Below are 24,017 nucleotides of genomic sequence, written 5' to 3' on the forward strand. Positions count from 1 at the left end.
CACCACCCTCACTGTAAAAAAATTTCTCCCAAAATAAGACCCAGAGCATGTGAATCCTATGTCAAATATGGCAAATAGAGCTTTACCTCATTATAGTAAAATTTCCTAAAATCTTCACGGTAATGAAATTGTTGATTAGGTAACAATGATTTTGTAAAGCTTTTGCTTAAGAACAGATTACAGAAAATCCTGCAATCAGGGTTTTGTGGTGGGTGAGCACTCTCACTGAATCCTGTCCCTTACCTGGACATTCACTGCAGGAGGGAGCCAGGATTTCCCAGTGCTGCAGTTTTCAGTTCATTTGTGCAATCCTCTCCAGTCAGATTCTTGAATCTCATTTTTTTTTGCAGTTGTCTTAACAGAGCCTACATTTAAAAGTAAGTTGCTAGTGATGTTGACATTTCTGTGTTTCTAATTGGATTTAAAAGTTTTGCATAATGTATTCAGAATACTGGTTTTTCTCTGAGGTTTTTTACCTTTGCTTGTGAGAACAACTGGGTTTGTAGTTGAGATATGCTTTTGCTTGTAAAATTAGTCTCTGAGAGTTTAAGAAAATAGATATATCATGTGCTGCTTTGAAGTATTAGAAGGATTTGAGAGGCAGTTTGCCAACTGACATTTAAAACCCTTGAGAACTTGTTCCAGCCAAACCTTTTGATAAAAAAGTAAATGCAGCTAGGGCTTAGTTACTAAAATGATTTTAGCTGGTGGTTCAGTGCATGTAATCATCTTGGAACATCCTGAAACTCATTCTTTTGTTCAGTTCTCTATCATGGCTTTTGGGCTGTGTCTGTGAGCTTCTCACTTCTCAAACCCAGAAATCCTTCCCGTGATACTGAGGCACAGTGGCTCTGAATGCTGTGGTTGCTCAGGTAAAGTGCACTTCCTTTACCAGGAGTGGTGTTGGGAGCCTTCCTGGAGGGCTGTGACTCAGAACTGATGGGATGTCTCACTGTGTGGCACCTCTGAACCTTACGGGCTGTTTGTCCTTGCCACACTGCTGGCAGGGTGTTCCCGTTGGACGTGCCAGCTCCTGGCTGGCACAGGGACCCACAGGTGACCCTGGAGGTGTCCCTGGGGACCAGGAAACACCCAGGGGCAGAGCCAGGCTGGGCCAGGCCTCTGCTGATCCTGATGCAGCTATTCAAGGGCCAGGAGTTTGGCTTTGGTTTGGTTTTCATTCAGTTTTTGTTAGTCAGGAGACACCTGGTTTGGGAAGAGCCCTGCAGCCCTGTGGTACAGTGGAAGGTTGTATTTTGCTCACAGTGGTACAGCAGAAGGGGCTGGATTTGCTGTGACTCTGGCAAATGGCCCAAACCTGACTGTTCTGCCTGGGACAGTGGGTGCAGATTGCTTTTAACATACCATGAAAGAGTGAGCTTTTGGCACCTCTGCTTGAAAAGGGAGGAAGAAAGAGGCAAATTCAGTTTTACAGTATACACAATTTTAATAACAAAATGCTTCTGTACACTGCACTTGTTTTACTCCATTACTCACACCCCCTCCCACCAGAAGTTGGCTCTTGAAACATAATTTAAACACAATGCATCTAGGACTCTCAGTAATCTTGGGTTGCTAAGCTGGTAGAATAGTTCACTTACTAGTGTTTTCATTAGTAAAAAGAAAAATGGGGTGGGTTTTGTTTGGCTTTTTACAAAAGAGTGGTTGGGAGATGGCAGGTGTAGCTTCTTGGTGCTTACACAGGGGTGTACAACCTGCTTACACAGGGGTGTACAATGCTGTTTCACCCCATCTGAGGGCTGACTATACCCTTCAAGGCTTCTGGTACCTTTCCCTAGATGCTTCTCACAAGGCAAATTTTTGCACAAGATGTGAAATGCTGAATTTCCAGCTGATTCTGAAATTATCTCTGAGCATCCTGCTAACGTGGTGCCTTAAAAAGCAAAGCCCAGCACCAATTTTAGCATCTGGGACATTTGCAGTGGAGGAAGGTGTGGGGAGGGAGGAGCTGCTGCCTTTGGTTTCTGTTGTTTCCTTGCTTGTTCCTTTTGGGAGGGGAGGAGAAATACTGTATCCCCCTCTGAACTTGTTTAATTTTTATGGAAAACGTCATAAGAAAGATGAAATTCAGCTCCTGGGTAAGTTTCATAGGTCTGAACAGATGGATTTTGATAGCTCACAGATCACAAAATTAAATCAACTTTATTTCCATTAAAGTAGTACAGAAATTATCTTAGACACATTAAAAATAAGCATGTAGTGCAGATTTCTGGTTTAAAGCCACGGGATGTGTCTGATTTTACAAGGTAGCAATAGGCCCCTGTCTTGTAAGGGGGTAATGGGACAGAAGCTCAGATTTGCATGTGGCTGATCACTGAAAAATTGGATCATTTCTGCTTGGGGGAGAAACAAACAAAACCAAACACCAATGGAGCAGCATTCATTATGTTTCCATCTGATAGGGAACGGGAGCTCAGTGCAGAGGAGTACTTCGGCTGGAGACTGAACACTCACCCATTTCACCCTTCATCGAGTCATTTTTACTTGTGTGCATTTAAACACTGAGCTAATGCAGAGAGACTAACTGGGAGCATTAATTCAGCCTGTTCCAGGAGAATGACTCAAAACCCCAACTTGTGCTGCTGGGTTTCCATTTCACTGACACGAGGGTGAGGAGCAGGGGAAGCTGCCTGGATATCAGCGAGGGTGGAGGAGATCTTTTTGATGGGATGAGGACCTCAAGAGCAGTACAAGAAATTCTGTTTCTAAAAGACCCAAGACCTCTGAGGTTGTGCCTGGAGGTGTTGAAGCACCTGTAAGCAGTGTAGGATCTGTACAAACCGAGGCTGTGCAGCAGAGATTGTGCTGGGGAGGGCAGGTTAACAAGCTCCTGTCATCAGCCAGTGCTCATACTGAAATACGATTAATTTAAACCAAATCATCGTGGTTCTTGTTCCATCAACAAAATAAATCAGGGACTGCTGAGTAGCACAATTATTCCAATCCCCTCCTTGCCTGGAAGAGTCACAAGCAATTGCAAATGGAAGACAGTAACTTTAAAATAAAAAATATTAACAGCCTCTGGCTGTGTCCTTGTGCAGAGCGATGGCTCTGCCTGCGCTGTCCCTCCGCAGGGAATTCAAGTTGACTTCACTGCTGCTGCGTGACATTCTGAGAGTTTTATGATACCTGTTACCCTAAATGTAATGTTTGCTGAATTGCTTTGCTTATGCCTGAAACCTGGCAACAAATGGGTTTGGAAATAGCAGATGTAAACCACAGCATTTGGGAGACTGGCTGTGGAGTACAGAGAGGGAACAGGAGCAGTGCTGGGCTGTGCCTGCTGGCCTCCTGCTCTGCTGTCTGCGAGCCAAGCACTTCAGCACCAGTGGAAGCTTGGGTGCCTGGGTGAGTGTGCTTGGACAGGCACTGGAACAGTGCTTTAATGCTTGGAAAATCACCGTGAATGGCAGGGATGGAGAAGAGGGTTAAATGCAGCATTGCTGGAGGATCTGTCTTTGCTCTTCCTGGGTGGAATTAAAAGCTCATAATGATGGAGTGGAACAGAGATGGGCTGTTGGGAAAGCACCTCCTCTGGAGGAACCTCAGCTCCTCATCAAGCAGCCACTTCTTGTTCCCATGTGGAAGACTGAGGTGGTACCCCTTGAACTGTCTGACAGCCAGGGTTTCTGGGATTGCTTCCTGCAGACACAGCTGAGGCTGTCAGAGTTCAGTGGTGACATCTGATTGGGGATGGCAGCATAGCCAGATTATTTGGTTGCCAGAATAATTAACAGGCTCAGTGATGATTTTGTCTGTGCTGGTACCCTGCAGCCGTAGGTGGAAATCATCCCCAAGTGCCTCCTCCCCAGGCTCCTAGAGCTGGCCTTTGCCAGCCAGTGCAGGGTGAGGGACAGTGATGCCCACTCAGTGCTCACTCACCTGCTCCCAGAGCAGCATCCTGGGCCTCGGGAGAGCTGTGAGCACTTAGTTATGGGAAGGAGCAAAGCAAATCTTCCTACAGTAGCTAAATACCCCTGGGGACCAATATGGGTTGGTATTTCTCAGCTTAGCTCTGCCTTTCTGCCTCACATGGGACCTAACCATCCACAATATCTGCTCTTTGTCCACCTACCCCGCAGGATGTTTTGTAGTCAGTTAAAAGCAGTAATTAATTTCCCAGAACAGGTGTAAATGGACTCATCTTAGTATTAACAGTAGCAAGAGTTCAAAGATATCATCTCTGTGGAAATCCATTAGGCTTGACTGGATCATCTCTTCCATTAAAGTACAGAGTCAAGGGAAGTAAACAAAATATTGGTTTTATATTAAGGGCACTGTATGTAAAAGTAAAATGATGCAAATTAATATCTTCAAAACCAGCAATTGAAAAACCTTTATGTAAAATCTTACGAGAAGTTACTTATCTTGCTATAATTGCCTTGGACGAATTCATCTCACAAGAAAGCATCAAACTGTTGTATAATTGCACCCTAAATACCTCACTAAGTGGCAATACAGAGAGAAAAGCAGAGTGAAATAGCAAACGGATTTTTGTGCAGTGGTTTTTCTGTTTAAAAAGTTTGCAGGATCGTTTAGTACATCACAATTAGCATACTGTAATTATGGATTTGGTCAAAGTATGGCAACACTGTGAGGAATTTCGTTTCTTCATCGGGGTGTGCTGGTAATTGTTTAACACTGCAGCATTGGACACAACACATTTTTTAGTTATACATACACGTATATATATATAAAATAATTCTCCATCCCTCTGAATCTTTTAGCTTTGGTTAGAATGTTTACAATATTTGAGCAGTTGGCTTAAAAATAATGTAATCCTTTGCAGACCCCCCACCCTTCCACCCTTGTGGCATCTGAGTACCACCATCACTGCATAGATCTGCAAATATTTACATATAATTCCATAATAGAGTATAAATAGCAATATGGTACTTCTGGCTAAAGAAACCAAATTACCCCTTAGAATGAGGTGTATGTGTATATATATTTATATATGATTTTTTAAAAAGTCATACTAGTTTAGATTCTGTCCCATATCGAGTAAGAAACAAAACATTTTTCAGTGAACTATTCTATAAACTAATCATATTTTCCTAACTTATCATCAGAAGGGGTCTTTTTTTATCTTGAATTTTGGAAGAGGAGGACAAGTGAGAGCTTATATTACAGGGGCTAATTCTGTCTCCAGAGAAACCAGTGGAGTTAGTGCATGAAAATAGCTTCCCAGCCAGAGGAAGCCTCAGCTGGGGGGGGGGCAGCAGGGGGACAAAGAGAGGCTTCTTCCTTCCTTCCTTTCTTCCTTCCCTCTTCTCCTTAACCTTGCTGTTGATATTTGCTTTTAATTAAGAGAACCTTGCATTAAGGGTATTTACACATGAAAAGGTGCTGAAATGCTGTTTGTTCATCATCATTAAGTAATTAGCCTGAATTCATGAAAAGCATCATCAAGTGAAACCAGGGAGCTGAGAGGACTGAATGTACTTAATATTTCCAATCGATGCCAGCATGCTGAGCCTCTCTAAAGAAGCTGCAGTGCAATCTGGGGGCACACGGAGGGCTGTCCTGCTCCTGGGAGGGGTGTGTGCCCATCCTGCTTGGCACTGTGCGTGTGTGTGTGTGTACCCATCCTTCTTGGGACTGTGTGTGTGTGTGCCCATCCTGCTTGGCACTGTGTGTGTGTGTGTGTGTACCCATCCTTCTTGGGACTGTGTGTGCCCATCCTGCTTGGCACTGTGTGTGTGTGTGTACCCATCCTTCTTGGGACTGTGTGTGTGTGTGCCCATCCTGCTTGGCACTCTGTGTGTGTGTGTGTGTGCCCATCCTGCTTGGCACTGTGTGTGTGTGTGTGGTGGTGTGTGCCCATCCTGCTTGGCACTCTGTGTGTGTGTGCCCATCCTGCTTGGGACTCTGTGTGTGTGTGTTTGTGCCCATCCTGCTTGGCACTGTGTGTGTGTGTGTGCCTACCCTGCTCCTGCGTGTGTGCGCCCATCCTGCCTGGGTCTGAGTGCTCATCTGCGTGTGCCCATCTTGTTCCTCCGTGTGTGCCTATCCTGCCTGGAGCTCTGTGTGTGTCTGTCCTGCCCATCCTGCTCTTGTGTGTGTGTGTGTGTGCCCGTGTGTGTGCCCATCCTGCCCAGGGCTGTGTGCCCATGTGTGTGTGCCTGTGTGAACTGCTCCTTTCTGTGCCTGCTGTCCCTTTCAGCAAGCTGAGCCGTGAGCATGCACAGAGCAAAACTATTTCAGATAATTCACCCCAATGCACTGAAATTCCCACCTGGACCTTTGTTGCTCTTTATTTTTTTTTTCCTTTTGTTTTCCCTCCCTTCCCTTACTGGAGTGAAATGCTCAGAGGAGGAAAATCTTCCTCCTGGGCTGCCCTTAAAGTGCCCAGAGCCAGCTGCAGTGTTTGGGATCCTCCAGCTGCAGTGGAGCAAACAGAGCGCACGTCCCCCACAGATCCCTGCACAGATATCCAGTCTCCTTCCCCTAAGACTGTTTGCAGTAGAAAAAGTAGAATATGGAGACTCGGGTATAAATGTTTACACACAGTCATATAATTACATAACATGAAACATTTTACATAGTTTGAGGTGAGCATCTCTTTAGACTTTTAAACATTAGGAGTGCAAGTTGAATGTAATCATTGCTTCTTTAACACTGAAAATATTATGGATTTATTTTTTAAAAAACTTAAAAATACTGCACCACTCCATAAACAATGTTTCCATTAAGTAGCTTGGAAAATTAGGCTTTATGTCAACATTTGTAAAAATTAGAATCTGATGTAGGTCCCTACAATTTTAAAGTAGGTTACTTATCTGATTTACTTTGTGATGGGCTGTAGGTATTATACTTCACATTCTTTATAGGGCAGCTGCTGGCACTTGCACTGTCCGTAGCCATTGATGATGATGAAGGGTCCTTCGTGGGTGGGTTCGTACTCGTTATAGGGTCCTTGGTCTGACATATTGGCCATATGCAGCCGCGTTTGGGATCGGAGCTGCCTGTGGTTTTGAATCATTGAGCACTGCCTAATTCTTCTTAGTGTGGGAGGGCAGCACTTCCTGGAGATGAACACTATAAAAATGATAAAAAAGAAAGAAAACAATAAAGCCATTGTTCCTGTAATTACCCTCTGAGTGAAGATGGCATTGTTTGGCTCAGGGAACTGTTCTTCGGTGGTAACGACCATGCCTGCTGTAGTTGGAATCTCTTTGTCTCCCACATGGAAATGAGAAGAGCTTATTCTTTTCATGTACTCGGTAGTTGGAGCTGTGTACGATGTCGTAGCCACAGGGGTAACCACAGTCGATAAATTCCAGCAAAGCTGAAAGCCATACACTGCATCCAGAATATCCTCTCCCTGGGTGTGGTCGGGGCTGTGGCAGAGGATGGCGTGCTCCCACCGACCTTGGAAGCCACTCAACCATGTGGCCAAGGCGCAGATCTTTGGGCTGCATTCCCACAGATTGCCGGAGAGGCCCACGGTGGTGAGGGATGTCAGTGAGCTCAGGATCTTGGAATCCAGAGTGGTGAGCTTGTTGTTATCCATGAGGAGGGTTTTAAGGTTAGGCATAGTTTCAAAGACGGTGAGGTCGATGGCTTTGATTTCGTTTCCAGTCAAATCGAGCTTTGCTAAGGTGCCCCAGGTCCACTCCATCCCACATGTCAAGTTGCTAATTTTGTTCCACTGCAAGAAGAGCGTGTGCAGGCTGCTCAGCCGGAGGAAGTGAGCAAAATTAATCTTTGTCAGCTGGTTGTGCTCTAGGTGAAGCTCCCTCAGCTTGATTAATCCCGCAAATCCATTGCGAGCCAAACTTCGCAAGCGATTTGTGCTCAAATCCAGGAATTCCAGGCTACGACAGTCCCAGAACAGGCGGACCGGGATGGTCCGCAGGGAGTTGGATCGCAAGTGCAAGGTCTGTAGCTTGCGAAGGCCGTAGAAGAGCTCGGGGTGCAGAGAGGATAACTGATTAAAAGAGAGGTCCAAATTCTGCAGGTTAAGCAGCTGGCTAAAAGTTGTGTTTGGCAAATGAAAGATTTTGTTGGAACTTAAGACTAATTCCTTAAGTTTATACAGTCCTTGAAAAGAATCTTCTCTGACTGTTGCAATTTGATTATGATCTAAGTGAAGCCAAGTAAGTTGACTGAAGCTTGCAAATTGATCCCTTTCAAGTTCAGAAATATAATTGTGCCTCAGTGACAAACCTAGCGAGCCCTTTTCAGTGGTGTTTGGCACTGAGTGAAACCCCTGAGAGTCACAGTAAAAGAGCAGCTTCTCACAGCGACATTTTGGTGGACAAGCCATGCCCAAGGCAGGCAGCATTTTTAAAACCATACTCATTGCATATAGTGCTGCCAGCATACGAGCCCCTAATGGCCACTTGAAATGTAAGCCTGCAGAATATAATTTAGGAAAACAACAAGATAGGATAGCCTTATCAGTACACTTGGAATATCACGGTGGAAGATTTCACTGCAGATAACATTGCCATGCATTTCCAACAAGCTAATTCTAAATGCAAGAAACAACTTACTACGACAAACCGAATACTTGGACATTACACTTAGGAAGAGGCTTTATCTCGATTACGGAGGGTTACAGTGGCGCTATCGGAAAACATTTTTTTCATAAGGTTCAGTGCGGAGCAATCAGCTTTAGCATCTTAACTGCTCCTTTAAAGCAGAGCTGTCATTCATTATACAAGGAACAGAGAAACGCAGGAACTTACCCATTCTTTTGAGTACATTGGAGGGTGCATTCAGTCGTAGTTTGAGACTCAACGCCGTGAGTCTGTGAAAGGCTCTAATGTAAGACAGCCTTGAATAATTGACTGGATTTAGTGTCCTTTGATATTAGTGCAAAATCCACGATGCTCTCCTGGAATATTCCTTTTGAAATTGCTGCCTTGATCTCCTCTGACAGGTCTGCAATTTTTAAATCTTAATACAAGTTTTCGTCCTCCGTGGCTGCTCAGCTGGTTAATTGAAGCTCACGTTTTCCTTTTCCGCAGCTGTGGCTTCCTTTAGTCCAAACTTGTTGATGGCAGATGGGTGGCTTATTGCTGAGAGAAGCTCCTGTAGTAGCATGAGTGCATTTACTGAAAAGCTTTTCAGGGAAGCGGTACAAGAATGGATTTGCTTATGCGCTGCGACCACACAGGGCTCTATATAGGCTGACGTCACTTGGTGACGTTCCTTTTGTTTGGGTTTTCCAGAAGCTTTGCTGTTTTAAAGCATTGTGCTGCATGCTGTGATCATGTTAAAGACCACTGATAGAGGGGGGAAAATCCAGCGGCAGGAGTCCTTCGTCCCCAGGACGGAAGGAGCAGGAGGGACTTGCAGCACCCTGCTCCCCCCACATCTGCGCCGTCTCTGCTCAGCTGGGGTTAAAAGCAGCGCAGAGCTGCGGATGGAAGTGCCTGAGTGCTGCCTGCTCCCACTTCTCTGCTAAATCTCCCTGCATGAAAGGAACTTTTAGATGCAAAATGCGCAGAGTTTGAATAGAGGATGCTGGTCAGCACTGGCTTTCATGGAGGTGAGAGGGATTGGGCAGTTCAGAGCTCTGTGTGACAGCTGTGTGCGACTGTGGTCCCTGCAGAAGTGCAGAGAGCAGTTCTGGAGCTGGAGCAGGAGTGTCAGGGAGTACAGCCCGGGAGCAGGGCAAGGGGCAAGTGCTTCAAGCCAGGAGAAATTTCTGGAAAAAGCAAAGCTTGCCTTAGGGCACAGGAAAAATTTAATTGGAATCCAGCTTGACAGTGTGCGGTTACGAAACTAGAAAATCTATTTTCTCCTCCCAGATGGTGGCTTTTATACTTGCTTTTTCCTGGGCACTGGAGTGCAGGGCGGAAATGGTGAGATTGGCATTTCCAATCGGGGCTCAGAGCAGTGAGAGGGCTTCCTTGTGGTCACCCACAATGTCCTGCTGCTGTGTGTCCCCTCAGAGAGGGGGGACACATCTCCAGGAGCCCCTGGCTGCAGGGTGGGTCTGTAACAGTTATCCTGTGAGTTCAGGGCTGCAGAGCTGTGTGTGCTCTCCAGCCCCTCTGGGCTCTGGCTGGAGCGTGCACACTCAGCCAGGAGGAGGGTGGTGGGCTCTCTTAGGGCTGTTGGCTTGCTTTAAAGGTTCATTGCCCTTCATTATTCAGAGCAACCTCTCCTCTGGGACAGCTGGTACTGAAAGGTAAATGACCAGGTTCGATTGACATTTTTATATGATTTTAGGATGCATGTGCAGGTAAAGCCTTAGGAGCCACTGCTCTGGTCATAGCTCAGTGTAGGTGCAGGGGGGTGCTGGTTTCCTGCTCCAGGCAACTTGGATAAGCTTTTTTAAAATTTTCTCCTTGAGATATAAAGCAACAATGGAGAGGAGGCACTTGAAAATGTTTGCTGTGTGGCAGCGAGGTATCACCTCTAACCTCCTAGATCTGGAATGAGCTGAGAATAACAAATTTCCCATGATGATGGAGGAAGATGAATGATGTCAAAAGGCTTTAAAATAAAATGGCTGTTTACCTTTGTCATTAAGTGTTGGTTCCTTGCTTTGCTTCCTTGGAGGTCATTGCTTAAAGCAAAACCTGCTATTCTCTGCCTGCTTCTCCCTTGGCTGTCCTGTGGTGGAATGGTGATGCTGCCTCTGGTGCTTCCTTTCTGGGATGGGCAGACTCAAGGGGAGCACTGAGTGGAAAGTAAAGCAATAGAGAACGTGAACGCACAAGAATAAAATCTCAAAAAACTCAAAAAAAGCTAAAGCAAAACAAATAAACCTTACCCTGAGCCCATCAGGAAAGTAACATTCTTTAATCATTAGGCAAATTAGGAAATGTTAGATAAATTTCTTAAATTGCTCTTCCATAGTAAATGTTTTCACATTTGCTCCAGTGTGAAAGAAATCCATGCAAAGAAATTACATAAACTTATTTAAAGAGATTCTTCTTGTTTAACGTTGAGGATACAAAGGGCTCAGGCTCAGCTCCAGCTGTCCAGTGGAACCTCGGCTCTGCAGCACCTGCAGAGGATTCTTGGAGCAGCTCTGTGCAACACCCTGATCCGAGGTGTTGGTTTTAATTCTAATTACATTTCAATATGTTACCATAACATTTAACAGCATTCCAAAGGGTATAATTTGAGGTCAACTGTCAGCTCTTTACCTCTTACCAGGAGACTGAAATTAGGTATCATTGGAAACGTTTTGCTTTTTTGCATCAATATCTGCTGGTAGGTTCCTCCCACGTTAAGATTGTGTAATTTGGCATAGAGTTAAGAGTTAATGTTCAGACACGGTGAGTTGCTCCTTTTCTGAAGCTCTCCATTCTTTGGCCCTTAACCAAACAAGGGCTATTTAGCACCTTGCCAGCGAGTTTCCTGTTTAGGAAACTGTTAACGCGAACTTTATGGGCGCTTTTCTTAGCAAAACATGTTTTTATGTGCACTTGCTGTGAAATAACAGTTATTACCTCAAGTGTGCATCTCAGTCTCCAAAGTCTGGAACACTGCAGTAACATTTATATTGTTCCTTGGGAGCTGCCTGAGGTGTCAGGGTGCAACAGACTGGGAATAAACCCCCAGAGAACTCAGGCAAATGCATTTCTTCTGAGCCTGGATAGTCATTGCCCATGAAAAACCATGTCTGATGCCACCTGGGCACTTCTGCCACAGCAGGAACTTGATGGCAGCCTGAGCCCTCATATGCAGAGTGGACAGAGAAATTGGCAGGAATAAGCTTGCTCGACCAAGGGTTTTGAGGGCTTCTCACCTACCCCACTCCTGGGGCAGCAACACAACTGATTTTCCTGCTAAACCCATGTGCTGGGAAAGTAGAATTGCACCCTGAGGCGAGCGTTGTCATTTAGTTAGGCTGACATCTTGTGGAAGCCTTCCTAGTGTATTAAGAGCAACATACAGGCTAATTTTACTGGATGGAGATGTGGGGGCTGCATGACTTTGCTGTGCTGGGGTGCAAGCCCGGGAGCTGCAGGTGAGACTGCGGCAGGCGGGACAGGCAGCCCGTGTGTGGCACTGCCAGCTCACCCTTGTGCCTGCAGGAGTGGCTGCGGGAATTGTTGCTGGGCGTTAGCACCTCGGGGACCATGGGAGGATTTGCTGCCTTTTGTCCAGAAGGTTGTGTTTGTGCTGTGTCACAGGGCTGTGAGGCAGGAGGTGAGCAGGGACATGTGGCTCGAGTGTCACCATGCGCGCTCTGTCACTTGGATTCGCTGCTGTGGAAGCACTGAGCCCTGGGAGGGGGCACACGGGCCAAAGGCATGTTGGAGGTGACTCAGCAGCAGAGATGTGCCCAGGGCTTCAGGCCAGCTGCAGAGTCCTTTGGGGCAGGGCAGTGGGAGGGATGGGCATTGAAGGTTGGATGTCCTTGTCTTCATGGGAGCAAAGGGCACGTGTGGTGGCATAGCGTGGTGGCTGTCACCTCCCTGTCTGGCAGCTCTCTGCACCTGGCACTGGTTGTAATTCCTCCTTGTACCAGGGTGAGTGCAGGAGCCACCCTTCCTCTCTCTGTGGTGCAGCCTGGCTGTGGGGAGGATGTCAGGGTGGCAGTGCTGTGGCATGGCCAGCTGGGCAGGGGAACAGTGCAGGCAGCTTTATTGTCACTCAGGCTCTTGCTGAGGCCCAGACGATGCCATGCAGCCCATTTGCTGGGCTGAGCTGTGGCTGGCTGTGGGAGACTCCTTCCTGCAGCAAACCAGGGCACAGTCCTGCTTCCTGCACTTGGATGTGAAAACACTGCTGGAACTGGTGTGGGTCACGCCTCAGTGCTCACACTGCCTGGCCCTGGATCAGCCCTGCTCTAGCTGGAACTGGTTGGCAGCCCTGCTGTCACAGAGATGGAGGGCTGTGCATGCTTATCCTCTAGACACAGAATTAGGCTGGGTGGCAGGGCAAAAGCAAGCGTGGGACAAAATGCACCTGAGCACTGATGTCTGGTGTCCCCTGGCAGCAGAGCTCAGAGGTGGCACAGTGACACACAGTGACACACGGTGACACACTGCCTGCCCACGGGAAGGTGTGCCAAGCACTCACTTGTAACTTACTCAGTGCCCATCATTAACCAGGATGCTGCCTGTTGTACTGACAGCCCAGGAGTCAATTCCCAGACACCTGAAGCAGAAACCTCTCTGCCAACTATGCTTTTTGGTGCTTGTGTGGGGGCTGGAGGTGGCACAGTGGTGGCTCTCAGCAGTGGTGTATCTGGCTTACATCTGGGCACTGATTTGGGGAGGGACATGGTGGGCTCTGCAGGGAAGGTGGTGCTGAGCAAGCGGTACTGTCTCCCTCAATAGCTCTGTGGGCTTAGCTTAACCCAAACTGATGATGAACCTTTAAGATTAACAGCAGATGTTTGTGATATTTAGCTACAAGAACATATCTTTGAGTAGCTGGTTACAGGACATGCTCTGTTGATCCTGGTGGAATGCACTGCCACCACCATGCTCATGTACCTCTATAGATCAGTTGGGATTAGATTTTAACCTCCATAGCTATAGGAAAAGCTTGGGTCTGTCTTTTGCTTGTCTGAATTCAGATGGCACACCTACAGCAGGAAGGCTTTGTGACAGAAATGATGATTCTACTCCCCTCCCTGTGTACAAATCCCCTTTCTTTGCTTAGAGCATTAAAAGAGTCCCCTCTGGGGATGGTGGTGTGAGCTGGGACTGCAGGGATGTGACAGGGAATGTTTGTGGAGCTCTGCAAGGGGAGCAGCAATGGTGGGGGAAGAGCAGAGATGGAGGGAGTAGGGGTAACGAGCAATTTTTAACATCAATTCTATCCTCTTTGATAAAGATCTGATTTAATTTAAAGTGAATTTGCACCGTGGCTAAATTTATTATCTATGATACTGGTCAGAGTTGGGATATCATACTGCAGAATGATTGACATGGTCATCATGACCCTATTAAATCTACTGAATCTATTAGCTGCTCGCTGGCTGCAGGGTTTGTGATTCCCTCAGCAGAGTTTTGTGCTGAATATCTAAAAATCCTATTAGAAATCTGAATATTTGGGCTTCACTCTTGTGAGTCCTCCTAATCCTGTGGATAGCAGGAGCTGCTGGCTGCCTTGTGCTGCTGGGTCATTAGCTGGCTCCTCAGTGAAGGCTCACACTAGGCATGAGGACCAGTTTTTAATGGTCAGACTGATTGGTTAGTGGAACAAATTACTCAGAAGAGCTAAACTGGCACTTGGAGCCTTTAAAACACGATTTATTAGTTGAGAGAGGGAGCCCAGCTCAAACAGGACTTTTGAACTGTACGGTGGAACCAGTGGGTAAAATTCCCGACTTGTGTGGCAGGCTGGACAGAGTGACAGTGCTGTGGTCAGGGCTGATCCTCAGCACGTTTCTGTGCCCACGAGGGTTTGTGCTGCCATGGGCTGTGCAGGTCTTCATGTGTTCCACCACGTCCTAATGGGGTGTGTTTGGCACCACAGTGTTTATTATGCCAGGGAAGAAAAAATGGTCAGGAAACTTCAGCTGGGCAAAACTCGACATTGTTGTCTCCAGGACCTTGGTTGGAGTTGGCTGTGATGGTTTAGGATGTCAGTGGCAGCAGGGTGTGTGCATCCACTGAGGTGTCCTGGGTCTGTCCTGCTCTGCCCCCACTCAGCCCTAGCAAAGGATCCCAATTAGTGACTCCGTGTGCTAAATCACCAGCGCTAAATTAGCAGGATGCTTTATCCTGCAGCCTTTTGAAGTAAATTCTGGTCATGCTCTTGACAAGCTTCTGTACTAAAACTTATGCATACCAGCAAGGTAGAAGTAAACTGGAGCTGCCTTCCTAAAGGGGGGTTGGATTCTACAGCTCTTTCTGTGCTAGGATGTGGTGTAGTTTCATAGGAACAGATCAGCAGTGAGAAATGAGTGCTGCTCAAGCTTTAATGTGCTTTGTTGGGGTGTTTTGCATAGTGGTCCATTAGTGGAGGCCATCTCTTGGTTTTCCTCTCATCCAAAAGGCATCTGGTGCTGTGCACCGAGGCTGTGGGCTGTGAAGCCAGGGACAGCAAAGTGGAATTGATGGGTGGTATTGCCTCAAATCCCTGCTCCTGCTTCTTGTTAAAATGGTAATGTGGGAGCACCCGGGGAGAAGTAAAATGGCACTTCTTGGAACAGCTGAATGTTTGGCTTTCTGCATAATAGATGAGCATATATCTTGGATCCAAACATATTCCTGGGAAAAAAAACCCAGTGTGTGGGGAGGGTGCTGTGGGTTCAGTAAAATGTTAACGTTGCCATGAGTAAACAGGGGTGAAGCAGCTGCCACTGCAGGTTGGTGTCTTGGAGCAGCTTGTGGCTGGGGCAGTGCCTGCTGGCAGCTTCTGGGGTCACTGTCCCCCTGTCCCCCACAGGTGCCAGCCCTCCCTACTGTCACCAGCATGCCAGGGGCAGAGCCATTGCTCAGGGAGTCTTGTCTGTCATATCCCCTGAGCAGGGCAGCAGCAAAGTGCTGGGTAAATCAGTGCATTAATCTTCACTTTATTTAGAGCCTTCAGCTTTGATTTTTGAATGTAGAGCAAAGAGGGGGCCAGTGCTGGGGCTGCTGCAGGTTTGGCAGTGTCACAACAAGCTCCTGGGTTTAGCTCCAGTCACTTTTCAGTTACCTTTTGTGATGAGAATCAAATAACTTGATCATGGCGGTGACAAATCTTCAATAATTCATTACACTATAATGACATTACAACATCCTAACTCCCTCCCCCCCATTTTTTATTTCTGCTGTAGAGTGGACTTGATGTTTTAGATTCAAGGCTGTTCATCCAGATATTTCACACCAGCCTGTCACCCGGAGAATTGATACCTGGCATACACTCACTGCAGCACTGCTAAATGGTTTTTCTTCTCAACTGGATAATTATATTGATTGTGGCTTAGGAGTTCAGAAATTGGATTGTGGTTGAATAAAGTGTGTTTTGGAAACCTAACATAAGCTATATTAAAGAGAAAAATCTCCTAGCAAAACCAGACCACCACTACTGTCTTATCTGACTCTTAATTTGTTAGAAATGAGAATATTTTTGACCCAATGTCTGATGGAAACGGGAAGCTGCCCCTGCTGCTTGGCCCTTTGGCCTCTCTAACAACCGAGCTCAGGCGAAACGTGCAGGATCAAACCTTGGCAGCTCCCCATGGGTGGGCCTGGAGACTCACTTGAAATTTCACTCACTTTGAATTTCTTACCCAGAAAATGGTTTATAAGGATTTGGCTTTTGATTCTAGGCTTTTGACTGCCTGCTCAGGGGCAGTGTTGTGTGATCCCTGGGTGGGGTGTGCAGGGAGCAGTGCCTACCTGCACAGGGGAGGTGGAGACTCCACTGCCTGTGCTCAGAATCACTCCACAAAACCTCAAAAATAGAAACAGAAGCTTATCGTATACTTGAAATGAATAACAATTGGTTTAACTTTGAGACCCTGGATACCTGTTTACCTCTTTGTCTGCTCTTTTCCAGGCTGGCCGCAAGGAAAGAAGTGATGCCCTGAACTCCGCCATTGATAAAATGACCAAGAAGACCAGAGACCTGCGCAGGCAGGTGAGGCATGGTCATAGGTGGTGCTGGCTGAGACACAGGAGTGCAGTGCTGCCTGCTGGGGATTTGTTCCCAGTGGCACTGGGTTTGCTGGCCTGTCTTCAGTGAATTAAAGGCCAGAAGCTTCCAGTGGGAAGCATGGGGTGGGAATGTAATTCTCCCTGTGTGATACAGATGTTGGAGTCTTAATTATCCTCATGTCAAGAGAGATTAAAAAACCCAACCAAAGCCCCCCAGAAACAACTTTTACTTGATGAACTTTGAAGATAATCAGTTATATAGTCCTGGTGGTGTTCATCTCAATCTATTTTATTTGAGAACTGTATTTATGTAGCATCAGCTTTTTGTCTGTTTGGCTTTAAAACAATATATTCCCATTTTTGAGTAAGTGAGAATATGGATCAGGTTTGTTGAAAAATGTTTTTATTCTAGCAGAAAAATAAAAAAGTTAAATCAGTGTGTTGTTTAATCAGCTGAGGGAAAACAGCAAATTTACTCAGACAAAACCAATATGAGCTGCTAAATCAATATTTGTGGCCAAACTGGTGACTTGCACTTCTATAACTAATCCATTTTTTAAGGAGATTTCATTTAAATTGAAGCAAAAAGTGTGTAGACAAGACTTAGTGTAGGGAAAGCCTTGGTCACACAAAGGAAAAAGGATCAATGACAAAAGTAGTTTAAGCTGTGCGTACTAATACAGTAAGAGGGAAACAGCAGTGGAACACTACTGAAGAATAACGCACTCTTTTATTTTTATTTTAGCTCCGCAAAGCTGTTATGGACCATGTTTCAGACTCTTTTCTGGAAACAAATGTTCCTCTTTTAGTATTGATTGAAGCTGCCAAGAATGGGAATGAAAAAGAAGTTAAAGAATATGCCCAGGTTTTCCGTGAACATGCCAACAAATTGATTGAGGTAAGATGGTACAAATTAAAATTTAATTGTTGCTAGTTAAATTAAGGCAAGACTAGGCAAAACAGGTTTTTCAATTCTGCTGAAGCACAAAGCAAATTCTGTAATAAATTTCCTTTTAAAATTTTATTTGAATGAATTTAAACACAATTTAATATTTAAATAATTGAAAATGTAAGCTTATCAAAAGGAGCTGTTAAATAACCCATGTAGTTGTGGATATTACAATGTGAGTGCATGACGAAGGTTTTGTAACTTGGAGGTGGTCAGTTGGAGTAAGGGAGACCAGGGCACGATTGTCCTGCTGGACAGTTTGACCCATTGCTTTGAAGCCTGGAGGGGTTTTCTTTCAAGTAAAATCCCACTGAATATAAACAGGCCTTTTGTGTGAAGGCTTTCAGAATGAAGAGCTGCCCGTGTGTGAGTAAAGAGCAAACAGAACACTTGGAGTGACAGCACAACTGATCCCTGCCACCCCTCTGTAAGGAAAACCCAAAGGCTCTCCAGCTGGTGGAACTGCAGAGCAGAACTCTGACTGGGGGGAAAACCAGATTAAATGGGACCAGTGTGTCTTGACTGGAATCCCAGGATCACTGAAGTTGGAAAATCCCTGCCAGCCCATCAAGTCCAAGCTGATCCCCACCTTGTCCCCAGCCTAGAGCTCTCAGTGCCACCTCCAGCCCTCCCTTGGACACCTCCAGGGATGGGCACTCCAAACCTCCCTGGGCAGCTCCTGCCAAGGCCTGACCACTCTTTCCACAGGGAAATTCCTGCTGTGCCCACCCTGAGCCTGCCCTGGTCCAGCCTGAGGCCGTTCCCTCTTGTCCTCTCACTCATTACCTGGGAGAAGAGCCCGACCCTCACCTGGCTGCTCCTCCTGCTGAGGGAAGCAGTTTCCATGGGTGGTGCCTGCAGAGAGCAGCAGCAGAGCCTGCCCCTGTTCATGGATCCACCTCGGGACTCTGGGCCCCTCGCCACCGCTGCGTGAGAGTTCTGTGCCAGCTGATGCTGAATGGCACGGAACAAACAGCTATAGGTGTTGTTGGGGAAACATGCCACTAGGAATAAGTGTCAAAAACTCCTCCTGTGCTCTTCTGTGCTTTGAGGCTCTGGCTGGTTGTGCTGAACCTCAGCAGCTCCCCGGGAACAGTCCCAGGATGCGTCGGGTGGTTCTGCTGTCTCAGTGTCTCTGTTTGATAGCAGAGTCCTTGTGTCTCCAGGGCTTGTGGGGAATACTCACACAGCTGGACACATTTAAATTGCTCAAGAATGAGACGGATCAGACATCAGTAAAAGTAGCTTCTGACTTGCACAATGTATTTTTGGTAGGGTTCTGAGTGCACTTTGCAGCTGGCCCATAGTCCAGGGTGCATGAAGTTCATCCAGCTCTTTGGAGCTGCTGTCTAAGCAATGACAATCTTTTAATTCCTTGAAGGCAGCCATTTTTCTCTTTTGGTTTGTCATGTTTCAGCATCAGTGCTGTCCTCCTAGAGCTGCAAAGTTATTCTAATCTAAATTTTAAGTAACTGACGTTGTTCTGCAAAGCAGCATGTGGAAGGAAGGCAGGGCTGCTGTGCCCTGCCTTGGCAGCAGGATACAGCCTTGGGAACACTTTGAAGTGGGTTTGCTCTAAAGCCTCCCTTCTTCTTGTTGCAAGCCTGATTTATCTAGAAAATTATTTTTAGGGCTTGTTTACAGTAGAAGTTGAATCATGTAACAATAGCAGTGCCTCTTCTGCCAGAGTTCTGCTACCTCCTCAGCGGATGTGTGGAATTTATTGGCATAATTAAAAGGAATAACTGTGCTGCTCTGTCCCTGAGCTTCTCCCCAGCCCTTGCCAGGTGAGCCTTTTCTCCCTGTCCCCTCGGAAGCTGTGTCCCACTGGAGCAGCCACAGTTCCATCCTCACTGGCACTGGCCCTACCTGGTGTGCAAATGCCAGGCTGCGAGGAGTTTTCCAGAGCCTCTGTACAGCTAGACTCTCTTGTCTTCCAAGGACTATTCCCCTAAAAGTAGACATTCAGCAATATTTTTGACTGACATCAAAAGCTTCTGCTAAAATGATATGCTGCTGCAACAGCTTTTTGAAGGCTTGGTTATTGCTTTTGCTGTCTGAAATGTAACTGTAGTTGTAGTGTAGCATGATGTAGATGGTTTATAAACCTCTTCCCTGAATGGAGATGGATTAATATATACACTTAGCTTGGACAGAAGGGAATAGTGCTCCTGCAGACCCTTTGTCCTGAGGGGCAGGAGAACCACCAGCATCATATGAGATGTCAGATTCCCTGTGCAGGAGAATGGCTTGGGGTGAGTTGCATTTGAAATGTCTTGTGCCTCTGCCAGAATGGAGGAGGATGTTTGCCAGTTCCCTCATGATTCTGCTCTTGGGCAGGAAACTCAGGAGAAACAACAAAAACTGTGTAAGAACAGAGCTGAAGGTGTTTTGCCTGGTGAGATGGGCAGTGATTGCTTCCACTGCTTTCAGGGGAGATGAGTGTGCAGGGGGTTTATGAGAACTGTCCTCACATGTGCTGCTGGGCGACTCAGGACATCAGATGTGCCCAACAGCTGCAGCCCTGGGTGGAGCTGTGCTGTATCGTGCCCTGACAGGCTCCTGTGCTTTGGATGTAGAGGGGAGCATTGCCCTTCCTTCCCTTCCTTCCCTTTGGTGCTGAGTGGGGACTGGAAATGTGCAGGAGATCCTGCTCTGCCCTGGGGAGCTCAGCACATCCCCACTGCATTGCTGGGAGGGTTTGCACCTTGGGTTAATGCCCCTGTGTCTGTGAGCTGGAGGAGTCAGTGAACCAGCCCCTGGGAGATACATAATGAGATAGATTTACTTTATTTCGTTTTTCACAATAAACTGTGGCAGGTGTTGGCCGCACAAGAATGGCAGTGCTGGTTCTGCCCTGGCTGAGCACAGGGAGTTCTTGCTCCTGCAGTGCAGAGCTGTTCATGGGCCCTCCAAGTACCCATAAAGAGATGCAAGCACATGATTTGGGTAATTTCGTTTTGAAATGTTCCCTTCTTGGCAGCACAGCACTATCTGCTTTTGTGGTTCCAAACGCCCAGGCAGCCAAATTTGACCAAAAGGTGCAATAACTACAAAAAGCTGATTTGCCTGCTGGGTCTGTGTCTTGTGGAGAACCCATACCAAGAGCATCCCAAAGGGCTCCCATCTAATTTGTTTCCCACGTAGTAAAATCCTAACCCCTTTTATCCTGCCTTTTGAAAACTGAGGAGCAGTAAAAGAGTAGAATGAGCCTTGTCTCAGTTGAATAATATGTTTCAAAGATAGCTTTCAAAATTGCTCTGTGCTAACAGACCATTAACTCTGGCTAGATTTGGTTAAAGGAGTTTAATTCAGGAATTGAGAAGCCAATTTCAATGTAACACACAAGAATAGCAGAAAGGACAGCATTTGTGGAACCAGCCTAACAAAAAGTTAAATTCACTTGTAAACTATGGAAGTCTTCCCAATCTGCAGACTGTGAACTGCTAACTCCATTCCAGTGTTTTTTCCCACTGGGTGAGGCAGCCTTGGCTCTCCAAGCTGACTTTGCTCTTGAGGAAGGACAGCTTGGCCCTGGCATCCTTGGAGTGCCCGTTCCTGCCAGGGGGCCGGGGCTGTCCTGCAGTGGTGCCCATGGGCAGTGATGTCACCGAGCTCCACGCTGGCTCTTTGTCCCTGCCAGGCTTTGAGCCGTGTTTGTGCTGAGCTCTTTGTGCTGCTCCCCGGGGATGCTGGGGCTGCTCCTGCCGAGGGAGAAAGCCAGACATGTTAAACAGAAACCTTTGCTACGCTGTTGAATGCTTTAGAAAGTAAAAATTAGCTTGTCAATTTGTCCCTGGTTACACTGTGACACAGTGTAACTCTGTGTAGTTTTAATGGAAAAGTTTTTCAGACATTAAGAGATTGGGAAATAAAAGGTAAATAAGGAGAGCGTCCAGGTTAAAATCCTCCAATTTGCTTGCTGAAGAATATTTTTGAGAATATATTTGTAATTCCTTAAAAAGAACAAATGATCTCTTCTTCCTCTGGAACCCACTACCCCTGTGTCAAACGTTTTTCTCAACATAAATTTTATTTTTAAGTTTTCTTCTTACCAAGAGAAATATTGGTAAGACCAAGGAGGCAAAAGCTCTCAATGGTGTTTCATAAGCATTGATTTTTTTTTTCTAATTGCTTTAATTTATCTGAAAAGACTGCTCTGTGCCTTTTTTTAATGCACTGGGTTGCATCTTGCATATGGAGTGATGATTTTCTCATTTTCAGTGAAACCCATGAACAGATGCAGACGGCAAATTTATTTGCTTGGAAAGAATCACATTTGGGCACTTGCAGCTCCATAAGCTTTCTGTAGCCTCTTGCTCTGACATTTCCCCTTCTGTTGCCCTCACTGTCTAGCCCGATGTCCTGGAGTCATTCTTCAGTCTAAAATCTAAAAATACCCCTCTCCCAAAGCCTGAAGCCTTGCACACTTGCTACGTTTTTCTTGCAATTATCCTGATTTGCTCAGACTTGCAGCCTGTGTGTTCTTGGGAGAGTCTTAGCAGCTGCAGGTTTTTTTACATGTGAAAGGCTTTTTTAAACGTGAAGTGGATAAAACATAGCTTGGATTTAAAATAAAAACTGGTTTTTGGAGGCACAGTGAAGGTCTTGGCTGTCCCCTGTTCATTGTCACTTAACCTGGGCATGGCCAGGTACCATTTATTGCAAACAAAGCATGGAATGGAAGAATCCAGCAGACCCAGAAGTTAATCTGCTCTGACAAGATTATCCTTTGTGTCTATCAGCCACCTGATTTCCAGAGTTTCCACTGAGTTTTCCAAACCTCTTTGGAGGTGGCTTTGCTCTTTCTTGCAATGCTCTCCCTCCTGCCTGCCAGCTCAGGGGTCAGTCAGTGCTGCCAGGCAGGGCTGAGTTTCCTGGGGAACAAGACAAGCACTTGGCACCCAACTCAGATATTGACTTGGAGTGTTTTTCTGAATTTTATTAAATCTCAAAACCCAGCATTTTCCAGACTAGGGTCATTACCAGGGTACTTCAGCACCTATTTTTCCAGTATTCTCATTTACAGAGGGAAAAATATCTGCCAACTCAGGTTTGTCTTTTATTGCTTTTATTTTTAAGGTAATTTTGTATTACAAGGGAAATGTCCTTCCACTGTGATCTGGAGAAAAGAGGCAGAGTATTTCCCATTTAAAATGGAGATCAAAATGAGCAAAATGTCTCTTCCAAAGCACAAGCACGTTTTCTGTAATTTGTCTATAGATAGCCTTGGCAGCAATTTAAAACTAATGTCTCCAATAAATGACCAGTGTAACTCTAATGTGCCCTCTAAAGTCTGACACTCTTCAACAGCCAATGCACTTTCCTTGTAAGTTCATTTTATTAGTCAACTAATTCATAAATAAATTAAATTCTTCTCGTAGAACATGCTTTCCTTACATTCATAATCAGAAAAGCAGGGAAGCCTCAGCAGAAAAATGTTCCTACATTTTTCAACAAAACTGGATATACAAATTTAATACATCATACATAAGTAAAGGCAAGTGACCTTTTAATAGGATAACTTCTGTTCTTGTAAGGTTATTTTTTGAGGCCAGTCTTCTAATGCTACACCAAATAATGTATGAAAGGGTCTGTAGGATGCTGGTAGAGTTTAAAAATGATGTTGGAAGAAGAATAAGAGACTTCAGGGTAATCTTTCTGTCCAGATTTCATTGTAAGTGCTCATGGGCAAGCCATGACAGTGAAACTGATGGAAGGGATGAAGGGACTGAATTCTCACAAATCTGGGCAGCCATTGGGCTGTCTGGAGACAATTTTTCTCTTTGGAAATCCTCATGGTTTGCTGCTACTCATGGAGAGGAGGCATTTGTGCCACACCCCAGCCACAGGGACAGTCACCTTGCTGTGTGACTGGGAAGGGCTTCCTCTGCACGCCAGGGCCAAGGCACGTGTGGAGGGGGTAGAATTTGGAGTTTGAATGAATTTGGGGTTTGGAAGATATTAATGTGCTTTTTATTCCACTAGAAACTGCCCTGTGTTTGCTCTGTTCCTTTTTCCTTTGGAAACAGAAGCTTTTTGGAAAGGGAAATGTGTAAAAGAGGTCAGGAAGTGTGAGAACAGTTGGGTTTAGGTGGTGTTGACATGATGTCTTCAGAGGTAGCTGAAAAGCAATAGAGTCCTTTTATTTTCCAGATATTTAAGTCTTAATTCCAACAGCATTTTAAGTGGCTTTTTGGGTAAAGTTTTTTATAGATGTGACATAAACGTTTTAATTCTTGATATTTAACTAAAAGCCTTGATGCATGTCTGGATTTTCATCATCTTAGTCATTAGCAATATTGGATTATTAGTCATGTCATGTCATCAAGGAGGTGCCTGAAATCTGTGTGGAGCTCATTACTGACACTGTTTTGTCGTCTTCGTGAAGAGCACAGTGTACTGACAATTACAGTTACACTGCCATGAACAGTTGTCTGAATCACCAAAAACTGGTTTAAGCAGCTAATAATAGGCACCAAGTTGGAAGCCTTTAGTCAGATCAGAAGGCAGCATGTTCTGAGTGCTGA

General features: G+C 45.8%; 2 protein-coding genes across 3 annotated transcripts in view; one reads left to right on the forward strand and one right to left on the reverse strand.

Moving 5' to 3' along the window:
- CTNNA1 (catenin alpha 1) overlaps positions 1 to 24,017 on the forward strand; it is a 116,684-nt gene that overhangs the window by 52,500 nt on the left and 40,167 nt on the right. The window contains 2 exon segments of the mRNA XM_030957794.1: positions 16,441 to 16,521; positions 17,284 to 17,436. Of these exon segments, the coding sequence (XP_030813654.1) occupies positions 16,441 to 16,521; positions 17,284 to 17,436 (234 nt within the window).
- On the reverse strand, positions 6,276 to 9,129 carry LRRTM2 (leucine rich repeat transmembrane neuronal 2). Of its 2 annotated transcripts, none has more exons than XM_030957796.1 (2): positions 8,718 to 9,129; positions 6,276 to 7,954 (listed from the first exon to the last, which is right to left on the reverse strand). In XM_030957796.1, the coding sequence occupies exons 1-2, from the start codon at positions 8,745 to 8,747 to the stop codon at positions 6,833 to 6,835; spliced, it is 1,152 nt and encodes a 383-aa protein (XP_030813656.1). In that variant the 5' UTR covers positions 8,748 to 9,129; the 3' UTR covers positions 6,276 to 6,832. The 2 variants fall into 2 exon arrangements, with proteins under 2 accessions (XP_030813656.1, XP_030813655.1); XM_030957795.1 differs by having other exon boundaries at positions 6,276 to 8,382.

Source organism: Camarhynchus parvulus, chromosome 13 (genome assembly GCF_901933205.1).
Source record: "Camarhynchus parvulus chromosome 13, STF_HiC, whole genome shotgun sequence".
NCBI lineage: Eukaryota > Metazoa > Chordata > Aves > Passeriformes > Thraupidae > Camarhynchus > Camarhynchus parvulus.